Source organism: Phoenix dactylifera, chromosome 6 (genome assembly GCF_051530095.1).
Source record: "Phoenix dactylifera cultivar Ajwa chromosome 6, Ajwa_hap1_PhDact_Kaust_v1.1, whole genome shotgun sequence".
NCBI classification, from domain to species: domain Eukaryota; kingdom Viridiplantae; phylum Streptophyta; class Magnoliopsida; order Arecales; family Arecaceae; genus Phoenix; species Phoenix dactylifera.
Window position 1 is genome coordinate 28,091,248 of NC_143195.1, and position 13,194 is coordinate 28,104,441.

Genomic DNA, 13,194 nt, shown 5'->3' on the forward strand with positions numbered 1-13,194 from the left:
CCCAAGGCAGACACCAAGGAGCGCAAGGCAGCAGGCTTGGTGAGGGCTTGGGACCGTGATCCCCCATCAGGGTGCCAGAGGGGCCTCGAAGGTTCGAAGCAAGGGCTCTACCCTCCAGACCCCTATTTCATTCGAAACAAAGGTGTAAGGGGCGAAGCCCCGAAAGAGAGGTCCGAAGAGCGAAGCCCCGGCTCCGGCCTTTCGGAGCCCCTCTCTCTCTCTTCCTCTCTTTCCTTCTCCCTTCCCCCCACCAACCAATTTACCATTTTGAATGCTGGAACAGTCCCGGTCCGCCACTGGCACGGCTCGGTACGGCCCGAACTGAGCGGTTCGGGATAGTTTCGCATTCCTTGCCTCTCAACATTATGCAGTCACATATGCAACTAACTATTATGCAATCCCATGCAAGCAACCTAGCTTCAATTGGTTCTGCCTACATGTTGGTTATGTTATGGCTGAATGCAAGTATTGTTAAAAATGTTACATTAATCGCTATCGAGTATTAAGTGCTAAATAGGAGGTAGTAATCAATCATTAATGAGAACACTATAGAGCTTATGTGGCCTTATATGGAAAATATTGTGGATTTGCTTCTGGCATGAAGATTCAACCATACTATACACCATAATCACCAATTTTTTGCTACAATCAGATGATATTGATGCCCACCATAGCTACATTGTTATTTAAATATTTTGCTACCTCACAAGAAAATTTGGCTAAGGATCAAATAGATCGAACCATAAAAAGAAAAATAAGACATAGCTGGATAAATAACAACATTAAGAGCTTAAGGAACTGGACAACTTAGTTATAATCAAGCCCAAAAGCCTTGGTACGGCATCCAAACCAGTAGCCTACTATTATGGTATAGACCAACACAATGCAGTACTGCAGTGACACATAGCATGTCTATTCAAGCTTGAGGCTACCATAGCAGAAGTGGGAAGTGATACCATATACCAATAGAGTACAATACCGAGGGGCATATCGGTATCAGCGCCTTATCATTATAGTGCAGTAGAGCGAGTACGGACCAGTACAGTATGGTTCTTCAATTCATGCTTGCAACAATATTAGACTCAAAAGTCAAGTACTAAATAGTGGATCACTAATAGTATTAACCATGCTAGTATAAAATCTATAATACTATCATGATTTGCCGTGAGTTTTTTAGCCTAAGGAAAACATTTAAAAACATAAGAATCAATCTAAAGATGTTAGCATCCCTTGATTTCTAACAATTCTGAAATGGAGAGATATTAGTAGCATCTACCACCATATGATCTGGAGACAATAAAGGAAAAAATAGTAGTGATTACCTCCCCATGACCCGTTACAAATGAACTTGAACCTTCCAATAATGGTAAGATGATTGATTGTATTTCATTAGGTGCTTTATCTATATCTTCAAACACAACCCAAAATCCTTTCAGAATAGCCTGTCACAATAATTTACAAAGAAAAATTATTAGCAAACATTCATATCAGAATTGAATGCACCAAACATAAAAAATAATACAGACCTGAGATAGCGAACCAGGCTGCCATCTGAATTCCCCAGGTTGTTCCGAGCAGATGTAACTTCCTACCAATGTTTTGCTGTCCATTTGTTCATCCATGTGAATGAACAGAACTGAAAATGTGAAAATTTCAAGGAATTAATTGGAGCATTAACTTCTAGCAGTCATTGTAATAAACAGATGAAACAAAAAAATAAAGCTGTATATGGTCTACCATACCGATCGATACGGATCGGTACGAGCCGGTACGTACCGGTACCGAACGGAACCGGTACAGTACAGCTATATTTTTCGGTTCCGACTATTCGCAATCCGTACCGACCGGCCGGTACCGGCCCGTACCAACCGGCTCGTACCGACCTCAATTTTTTTTTTGTCTTTTGGCTCGAACCAACCGAACCGGTACAGTACCGGTTCGGTTCAGTACGGTACCGGTACCGTACCGGTACCGTACCGGTACCGATGCCCACCGGTACGTCGGTATGGTCGGTACAGCGGACCTTGGCTGTATCCCTACTGTATATGCAAATGTATGCTACTCAACCACCAGCAGTATTAACTCTCCATCCCCCCCCCCCCAAAAAAAAAAAAAAACCCAAAAACTAAAAAGAAAAAAAAATATTTCACAACCCTGGTCCCTGGCTGTCTCCCAGCCACTGATGACACTCACAGTTGTGTGCCTGCAGTGCACTAGCAAACTAAAAAGCAATTGGAAATTAAACAATGGGAAGAATAAAGGGGAAGGAGGGAGCATGAAAATTAATTGTGGAGCAACTACTAGCAGCCATTACAGAAGACAGATAGAATAAAAATTGAAACTGTAGTCCTATTACACACTGTACACATATGCATACTACTCGACCACCAACACAACACAACCCCAACCCCCCCCCCCCCCCCCCCGGCTCCCTCGTGACAAGATTGGTCGATCCATAGCCACAAGCAACACAAGCAGATATGCATCTGCATCCCACTAACATTTAAAAAGCACTCTGAAATTGTCACAAAACAAGGGGAAGAAAACAGGGGAACATAGGAACATGGAAATGAGGAAAAGCATCCTATACTTTGTATTTCCAAAAGGAAAAAAAACAAAAAAGAAGTCAACCTCTAACTCAATCTATAAGTTCATCATTGCACCTTACCATGATTTCCATCCACTAAAGACCACTCAGAATGATAAAACAATAAGTGAAAAATTAAGTACTAACTTTTTAGGATATGTGACAAGATTATATTTTAGTATTGCAAAAGAAAGAAAAAAATGAAAAAGAAAACCACCTTTACTCAGTCTGTAAGTTCAACCATTCACATTACCATGACTTTTTACCATGATTTTTGAACACTCAGAATGACAAAAGAACATGTGAAAAATTCAGTACAAAAATTTTCAGATATATGGCAAGATTATATAAATTTAGGGGTTTGAACCAAGATTTCACAACCAAATATTAAACAAATAACAGCAACATGATGCATTCGAAGTCTAAAAGATGCACATTTAAACAAAACTAGGATCACTCGGCTTGCCAAGGAGCACCATACACTGTGTATTGGCACACCACCAGTGTGATAGGTTATGTTCCAACAATTAATACAGCATTGCATACACTCTGCATTGGACTGTATCAGTATACATAGCTACAATAAGCATGACACAGTACGATAAACAACAATACAGGCTGAAACATGCTTTACCATTTTAAATTCATGTTCACATTCTAAAAACAAACATTTTCCTGTTCGAGAAAATCTGAAGATTTGCCATTTTTTTCCTTTGAATTTTCTTGAGAATTAGAAGAATGGTCTAGACATTGAACAAGGTAATTATGCTATTGCTGACCATGTAACCATTCTACAATAAAACAAAAATACTTATATCTATCACCAACACTTGGGATGGTGCCCGGTCCCAACACTCAAGACAACCTGCCATCCCACTGGCATTTAAAACCTTGATGTCAATTCTACTTATTCATAAAACAATAACTTATTAGATCGTTTGTGTGTTAATCCTACGAACCCATCTACTATGCAGGTTACCAACTCAACTCATATACATTCTACAATAAAATAACTAGGCATACCTCGATTTCCACTTAGCTGTGCCAATTTATTGATCAGTGCAGTCTTTCCAGCACCTGCAGGGCCATGGAGAAGTACCGGCCATTTTTGATTCAGTGCCATTAAAACCATCTCAAAACTCTTTTTTACCGTCGGAATCAAGACATAAGGGCTTCCCGATACATCACTAAAGGCAAATGTCAAAGGGGAAGTTAATATTATAGATAAAAAATTCAAACGATTTAAATAATAGCTGCATCTATCTAAAATTATATATATATTGATTACGTCACATACCATGAGACCTTATTCCTGCAATTTCTCCTTCCAGATTCCAGATCTCGAGAATCTAATGATGAATTAATGAAAGAAACATCGTCAAAAGATTCTAGATAAGAAGTAAATTTAGTAGTTCCAATAAGACAGCTTCCATTTTCCATTTCAACTGGTTGAAGATACCAGCCAGCCTTTTCCAACGAAGTGTCCTTACAAAACTCCTCCCACCTGCAGTATACAAAATACAAATTATTAGAACATAAAGACTATCTTGTATATGTGCATGGAAAATTTTCTGAACAATGTAATAAAACTAACCGGAGTAAGCACATAAAAGCTTCTTCTGGTGTTAGACCAAAATTTTCAGTAGCTCTATCACTTATCCTAAGAACAACTGATAATATCTGTACACCACACCATACTATGTCCAGTGTATTACTCGGTGATGTTTTACCAATATTGCAAGCCTGCTGGGGCAGGTCTAGGAAACAGGACCAATCCCATAATTCAGAGAACACTTTTGGTTCCATGACCAGAAAACGATAGGACACACGAACTGGATCAACCAACTGTTTTACATCCTGAGATTACAGAAGCAGTTAGACAATGTTAACAAGCAGACAATTCCATCAAATGGCCTAGAAAATAAAAACAATTCATAAACTCCAATAAACAGACCACATATCAAGTGATTTCTATGAAATTTAACATCCAAGGGTCTGCCAAAATGGCCCTAAGAAATTAAACTCCAGCACATGCAAATACACACACACAAGGACGGCGAAACCGGTACAAGCACCATATCGGTTGTCCGGCGGGACGAGTCGGTACGGGCCTGCGCCGTGCCGTGCCGGCCCGTACTAACACATCTTCTACGGCGGAGGAGAGGGAGAACGAGAGAGGAAAAGAGAGAGAGAGGGGGAGGGAGAGAGAGGGAGAGGGGGAGAGGTCGGGGCCGACCGGCGGAGGCCAAGGAACCTCCAAGCGGAGGAGGTGGAGGCTGGGGAGACGCGGAGACGGGGGCTCCACCTCTGGGCCCCTGCCAACCTCGGCCTCCTCCGCACGGAGGGTCCCCGGCCTCCACCAGCCGGCCCCAACCTCTCCCTTCCCTCCTCTCCCTCTCCCTCCCTCCCCTGCTCTCTCTCTCTCTCTCTTTTCCTCTTCTCCTTCTTCTCCTCCAACGAGTCTTCTCCGTTTCAATGGTAGAACCGTCCTGGTCCATCGCCGGTACAGCCCAAGACGCCCCGAATTGAGCGATTCGGGACAGTTCTGCAGACCTTGCACACACATGCACTGAGAGAGAGAGAGAGTACTACTATCGAGTATCAACAAACAAAGCAGTTCATCCAACTAAATGTGTAGAATACAGTGTCACCCACGTTAGCTTACAACTCAAAAGCGCCGATAGGCCATATATGGTAAATTACCACAACACGTGAATTATCAGTCTCACTGAATAAATACACCAATATGTGATGGTAAAATAAATAGCATTCAAGGAAAGAGCGAGATGTAACCTAACAAGCATTAAAACAATTATCAGAAATAGTATAACTACGATTAATTTGCAAATGCACTATTTCACAGATGTAAGAAATATTATTAAAACACTAAGGTTAGTTTCTATTAATGAGGTAGAAATTGAACATAAATTAAAAGAAAAAGAAAACAAGCTTGCACATAAACTCTATATAAAGCAGAAATGAAACCACATAAGAAACATAAGAACTGTCAAAGGCAAAAAAAAAAAAAAAGAGAAAAATATGTTGTTGAAAACTTTGATATAGGTTTGTAATAATACAATTGAGATGTTGGAGTTCAACTATAATGAGAGCATATTGATATTCCAAAAGTACTAGACAAATTTTCTACTGTTCAATCACACCTCCCTTCCCTTGATATTGAAATATTGCTGATTCAAAAGAACTATGAAAGATAGAAACTCACAAAATTGTTAGATCTGTTATATATATGTTACAGAAGAATTGCGATTATAATGCTCAAGTTGATGTACGATGGTGGAAAATTGATATCAAGTTAATAAACAAGGTTTTTTAATATCAATAGCAAACCCTGTGCCATTTTTCCATTGGAGCGGTACAAGTATTGGTACAGTACCCATACCAACAATACGTACCAAAATTGAAAATATTAAAAAAATGAAAAACGGAATACCGATCGAACGATCTTTCTCTACATATATACAAATGTCACAGAAGAGGCTACATATTTAATTTTGATTTATGATATATATTCACAACAGCAAATCAAATGACAGATGTAACTCCATTAAAATTTACTTCAGCAAACAAACTACAAACCCATGAAGCTTTAAACAAGCACCTTCTCTGTGAACTTTGAAGCAGGCCCCAATAATAAAAGACGTTTGAAAGGAGGTGGAGAAAACTTAAAATAACTCAACACACACCTGCAAGAAGAGAAAAGAATGCATTATATACTGAAAATAAATGGAGCATACACATTTTGTTGAAAGAAGGCAACTAGCAGCACTGGCAGTGATAATCTACTGCACCTAATACCTATAACATGCAATAACACCAACCAAAAGAAGTTCACTTTTAAAATAAGTTGGGTGCAACTTTGCGTACATCATGAACCTGCTTAGATGCTAGAAGATCTAGATCTAACCTAAAAAATCTCAACTGCACCAATTTGATTTACTGAGTAGTGAGTATTGTCGTGAAATGATGTGTCCCAGACATATGATAAGTAATGAAGCTGCATGATAATAGGCAACCAAGATGCCATCTTGAAGAATGAAGTGATGCCATGACACGGTGCAAATCACACCACATATGATATAATATGAGACACTGTGGCAATACCTTGAACAAATTGCACATGTTATATCATATATGTTATATCATGTATGTTCAGGCAAGGGGTTTGCCGACTTTCACTTAAAAATCGCAAAAATAAAATGGGCCTTCTGTTTCATTGTGAAGCCCCTCCTCCACACAGCTCGTCGACCCTCTACCTCCTCCACGCGGCTGGCCGACCCTCCGTCGGCCTCTGCTGGCCCTCCGTCAGCCTCCCTCCCACTTTCCCCTTTCTCTCTCTTCCTCTCTCCTGTTCTCCCTCTCCCCCCTCTACTGTGTCCCCCCTTTTCCACCACTAATTCAGCAAAAAATACAAAAGAAATTAAAAAAGACAAAATTAAAAGGAACAAACCAAAATTCATTCTATGTTGCCAAACCATCTCGTGAGTCAAGACAACAACATCCTGGTACTATCCCGACCCTAGACAAAACTGATATATGGCTCAGTAACAGTATATTAAACCTTGTTCTGTGTTATCTTTGACAAATTTTGAACTAGTCTAACTAGTAGAAAGCAACAAACTATCTTGTGAATTACAATCTACAGTATATAGTAAGACTAACTTAAAATAAATTTTCAACCAATATGCTATGCATGGTCAGTTACATGTAGCAAGTGCAACTGCATGTGATGCTCCATTGGTACTAGGGTTATAATTAAGCCAAGCTTGGTGGGAATAATTTCAAGCTTGAAAACTAAAATCGAGCATTTAAATCAAGCTTGATTTGTTTGTCGTTTGCTTGAGCCTAATTCAAACCAAGTTGAAGAAGTCAAGCCTATTTTGAGCAACTTGATAACGTTGATCAAGTTGAGAATGATTCAAGCTTGAATCGAGCTTATATCAAGCTTGAATCAAGCTCGAATTTAGCTTAGTTAAAGTTGGATCTGACGGTTGATTATGTGCCCAATGAACTGAATGTAAGTTATTGGATTAGATCCAACAATCAACTATACGCTAATTAATATATAGTACATTGATAATACCATAACATATCAACAATTTCAAGCACTGTCAAACCAATCTAGAATGAGCTTGGCTATCTTCAAGCTTGGCTAGAGACAGTTTGATATAAATCAAACTTGACTTGAGCTTAGTACGAGCTAGCTTAAGCAGATCAATGGACAACGAATGGCAAACTAGCAAAGAAACAGTATTGTGCACGAATCAAAAAGCATGACAACCAAGAGCCATAGGCATGAGAAACTAATATTGAATGAAAGGGAAGAAAGGGTAACAACTACTAGTATGGATGTGCTTGCAACAACTCTTCTAAGCCTTGTTTAGTTGTATTTGTTCTTTATTTAATTCAAAATTTAAATTTACAATTTATTTCTATATTCTTTATTCCTTTTTCTTCAAATCCAACAATTCCTATTTTTTCACATGAAAATGAGTCGTGATTTTCTATTGTCCAACACTGATAATTAACTTGATAAAGCATGAGAAAAACAAATATTGTTGTGATAAGCAAGACAACAAGTAGATTCTTCTACTAACCCATACAAGGTTTTGGTGGTTTTGGTGGTCATATGAAACCATGGTACACCATACCATACCGCACCGAACGGTACAGAGCATACCATACTGTACCGATTTGGTACCTATAAATATACAGAGGATATGCCGACGCTCGATACGCCGAACCGGCCCCCGTACTAGGCGTACTGACACAGTGACAAGTTGGCACCGGTACAAGGCCCAGTATTGAGACAGCGTACCTTATATGAAGCTATTGTGGTAAATCATGAAGATTAGTAATAGTGCTGCAAGTGAACCAAGCAAGAGGCTGCCGGGGCTTGTTCATCTTCAGCGAGAAGTGCAATCTCATCCAGAGATTGAGCTCTCAAGCCCATATATAGACATAACTCATTTCTCAGTTTAATGAGCATATTAATAAGGCAAGACTAAAACAAATATCAAGGGCCCAGTTCATTTACAAACAGAGATTGGAAGCACAAGAATGTGTTGCTGGTCAGTATTTTTACTTATCAAGGATACAATCTGATCTCGCAATTGATCAGATGGCAAATGAACAATTCCAAAAGTAGTAAAAATGGTTCCATGATGGTAACAAATGTGAAATTTTCATATTTGTTTGATACCAGTCTGATTGATGTGTCCCATTCTATTATGAAGACATTAGTTACTCCAATGTAGTATGATTTTTTTCATTCCCCACATTTTCTGGAATAGAAAGTGAAACCAGAGCATAGAAAACAAAGTTTATGCTTCTAGATAGGCTGCTTATGCCACAAACATGGAGGGGAGAAAATCATAGGAACTGTGTGCACTTTAGCTTGCAGATACATAGAGCCAATAGAAGGCAAAAATGACCCACTCTTTGTAGAGATCTAAAGTATGCTAAAACTATCTAACTGGATTGCTCCATAAGAAATTGTCTTCTGGGCAGCAACCAATATGGCATATGTAAAGCATGCCAATGATCTTGTGCCAGATGCCATGTTAACAAATTTGCCACACTCACTAGTCTTAAGTTGAGGTAATAAGTGGAAATGATTAATATGGAATTATGGACTTTAAGTACAAAAAGCCACAGCCCTCATGCTGTTGCAGCATTGTTGACCTGAAAGAAGGATGGATTTCATTGATAGTACTGCTACAAACAAGGAAATGATTAAAGTTGGTACCCCATACATAGGTTGGGCAGTATGCTCGATATATATCATTCAACACAATATTTTCTAAAAGATCAAAATAGGGGTTAGTACCATCAAATCGAAACTTGATAATAAGAAGGGCGCAATACACCATATTGTCAAAAAGTGCCTTTCAGCCTTAGTATAGTATTTAGATTGGTCACTAGTTCCTATATGGTTACTTTTTTTAGTGATATATTTAATTGAATTCAGAGTTGGAGAAAGCATTTGTTGCATATGACATATGTTCAGATTTTTGGAGAAAAAAATCAATTTTAGTGGAAATCAAAAAACAATATTAGAACTTTTCTTTAAATAATTATGGGTTATTCCACATACAAAACCAATATGCTCGGTGCAAATCTAGTATGTCATTTTTTTTTGAGGGATGTATGTCACTTATATAATTATAATTCTTTGTACTTCTACACTTAATTCTTTAATTATGTCTTGCAATGTTCTCCATATCATCATAACTAACACTAACAGAGTGAACAACAAATCCAGCATAAAGGAACAACAGATTGAATAACAAAAAGAGCTCAAAGGAGCAAAGAGTATAATCACCCCAACAAGAAAGGTGCCAAGTCTAGAGCGCGGCAGAAGGCCAACGAAGCCAGCTCCTGAAGCCTCAAACCTCTCCCTCTCCCAACATAGAAATCTATAACGTGCAAATCATCCTCCCCAATCTCCTCGAAAACCTCATTAGATTCCGATTCCAAGCTCGGGACGCTGCTGAGCTTCGCCACAACCCTCTCGACAATTTTCCGACAAAGCGGGGGGAAGCATCCTATGATCGGAATCGTATAACTCGGGTGAAGAAATGGGTCGGCGATAACAGCCACCACATCGTCCGCCGTCAGCGCCCCGCCCTGATCAAACCACAAGAATTGATCACAAGAATCTAACAAAACAGACCAAGAAACGGAATTCGAGCGAGAGGAATCGCGAGGAGGAGAAGAAATGGTGCACCTTTTGCGAAAGGGCGACGAGCCTGGGATTCAAGCGGAGATTGGGGCAGCGGGCGAGGAACCGCTGGAGAGCGGCCTCGCAGACGAAGCTCCCGTCAAAGGACATGGAGCGGAACCCTAAATGATCGAAGGGGAACGCGGGATGGGAAGAGAGGAGGGCGTTCCCGTGAAACGGAACGGGAGAGTGGGCGGAGAGGCGGTGGGTTGGGGGGTTTTATAGGCAATCGGAGAGGCGTTGGGGTTTTAGGGTTTTAGGCCGCAACGTCTCTTTTATTTCGTGTGAAAGGGAGAGCCCTTCCCTCGAGTCGGTCGCTGGATGGTTGGAACGCATAAGGGGCTCCACCGCGGTTCGACTCGACCGGAATCGGACATGACTCGGTTGAGGCGATCCGACTTTGGGAATATGCCGTCCGCAAGAGCTATGGGAATAAAATAAAAAATAAATCGTAAAGCTACGTTGACTGAGAAAAATCACTTAAAAAAGTCTCCAATTCACAATGCAAATGCAAAGGAGCAATGAGAGGAGTGATTCTTTGAGTTCCATTTTTGAAGTGCTAAAGCATTTTTTTTAAAAACGAATTGCAAACCCCAGTATTGGCATCATGGTGATATTTCTCAAAAAAAATGGAAAAAGTGCTCTTCTTTTCCGACAAAGATAAACAAGAACCCCATAATATAGAGGGCATGTCTTGCATTGAAAATCATATGGCAAGGTATGACAAATAATATAGAGGGCATTAAGGCCATGATTTGATGAAGATAAGCAGTAGGTCCAATATGATTCTATGAAGAAGAATTCAAATTTAACACGAAGAGTCCAGCAAAAAAATTCTGACCATCTGTACCCAAACAAAAAAAAATCAAATTCTTACCATAATTTGTTCAAGAGTTTAGCACAAAAAATCTATTGAGGGCCCGATTATCTATATTAATCTGGCACTCAACAAATTTCTACTATTTTGCATGTTCTTAAATGAATTTGAATCATTGAGACCTAAAGTGAGACTCCCATCTTCAATAAACCAAAGTGTGCAAGTAACGTCGTTTTCCAACATTATCTAAGACACATGAAAAAGAACAAGCATAAATATGTTTGCTTGTACATATTGTACTTCGTAAACATGCATATTACAAGTAATGTTATATTTTGTATTCTTTATTAGATGTTGAGACTTCAACATGATAATGTATAAAAAATAAGCAAAGTTGGCATAATTTCCTTTGGAGGGTGTTCGAGTGAGATACATCTTTACCGTATCTTAGTCCATCCTAAGCCATAGTATATAAAGTAATACAACTTTCTAATATTACCTAACCTGCATGAATGAGGACAGTAAGTTATACAACTTTCCAACATTGCCTAAACAACATGAAAAAGGATGGGAATAAATATATTTGCTTGTACATGTAGTTCGTAAACATGCATATTACAAGTAATATTATATTTTATATTTTATATTTTTTATTACATGTTAAGACTTGAGAATGACAATATATAAAAATCAAGCAAAGTTGACCCAATATCTTTTGGAGGGTGCCTAGGTGAGATACATGTTTACCATCTCTTTTAGTCCATCCTTGAGTCACCCATTCTATTAATTTAAGACTATCTAGTATTCACATTCCTTCTAACTTCAATTCTACTTCCATCTTCTCTCCTCCTTATCACTTTCTTTTCTATTGGCCACAAAGGTGAATGAGAATCAATATAATCCAAAGAGCATTTAATGTGCCGAAAAGGTTGTAGATACTTGGTCTATGCCAGTTTCCAAATCATCTCTTGCGCTGCTCTCAACATGGGTATCAACAAAATCTTCTCCACTTACCACAATATTATTGGCTTCGTCCCTCCTAACTCTCTTTGCCTACTTCCTTGAGAAGTAATCATTCTCCCTCTCCTAAAAAATGAAAAACCCTTAAATTTTCATATTGTGTACATTTGTAGTTATGTAATTTTTACAGGAATGAAAACCCACCTATCACACTCCCCTTGCTCATTCAATTCTTCCTCCTTGCACTTTATGGGTAAGATCATATCTTACATTGATTTTTAATTCTCCAATTTAGTATTAAAAAGTTGAGATATTTTATATGTAAATTCTTCTTTACCGTCATCATTATTATTTGTTATTACTATGATTACCATTATTACTGTTGTTGTTATACCCTTGCCACTGTGCTGTCGAATAGAATGGCTAGAGGGAGAGAGAAAGGGAGAGGCGACCAGTCATGGGAGGGCCCAAAAAGAGAGATGAAGAGAGAAAAGGAGGAAGAGAGAGGGAGGGAGGGAGGAAGAGCGAGGGGGGGAGAGAGATCTAATTGGGTCCTATTGCTTATTCCACATCAACGCATATGAAATAAAGAAATTGTATACAATTTTTTTCAAAAGACCTTTGCTGTAATATGGAATTTTCAATTTATTTTTTGCAGGCAATCAATTATATGATATTCTTTTTGGATCTTCATTAGGGTTGGTTATGGGAGTTGCATCTGATAGTCTATAAAAGAAAGGAGGAGGGATAGAACAGTCAACGGAGTACCCAGTTATTTGAACTATTACAAATTGGTTCGGTTTTGAGCCAAAACGTATATGGCTCGTTTGGTTCACGAGAAGTATTTTTTCTCATAAGAATATGATTTCTGAGAAGCAAATTTCTGAAAAAAAAATGCCTGAAAAAGTACTTTTGGCATATTTTGTTGATCACGGAAAAGTGACAAATTTTCAGAGTGCTTATGTTTGGTTAACCATCCACTTTTCTAAAAAAGTTGTGTAATTCATCCTTAATAAAAATTAGGTCTTTAATGCTTTGGATCAAATAAGGATCCTTGATTTGATACTTAGATTCACAAACCCGCCCCTC

General features: G+C 38.8%; 1 protein-coding gene across 2 annotated transcripts in view; it reads right to left on the reverse strand.

The window, feature by feature from the left end:
• Positions 1-10,635, reverse strand: part of LOC103715404 (midasin-like protein) — a 77,455-nt gene extending 66,820 nt beyond the window's left edge. For both annotated transcript variants that reach the window (XM_088723578.2, XM_088723577.2), the window contains exons 1-8: positions 10,335-10,635; positions 9,930-10,234; positions 6,207-6,291; positions 4,182-4,444; positions 3,885-4,091; positions 3,611-3,774; positions 1,527-1,636; positions 1,323-1,442 (exon numbers count right to left, since the gene is read on the reverse strand). In XM_088723578.2, the coding sequence (XP_088579704.2) occupies positions 1,323-1,442; positions 1,527-1,636; positions 3,611-3,774; positions 3,885-4,091; positions 4,182-4,444; positions 6,207-6,291; positions 9,930-10,234; positions 10,335-10,439 (1,359 nt within the window). In that variant the 5' untranslated portion in view covers positions 10,440-10,635. The remainder of the gene's footprint in view (positions 1-1,322; positions 1,443-1,526; positions 1,637-3,610; positions 3,775-3,884; positions 4,092-4,181; positions 4,445-6,206; positions 6,292-9,929; positions 10,235-10,334) is intronic.
• Between the last annotated feature and the right edge of the window lie 2,559 nt (positions 10,636-13,194).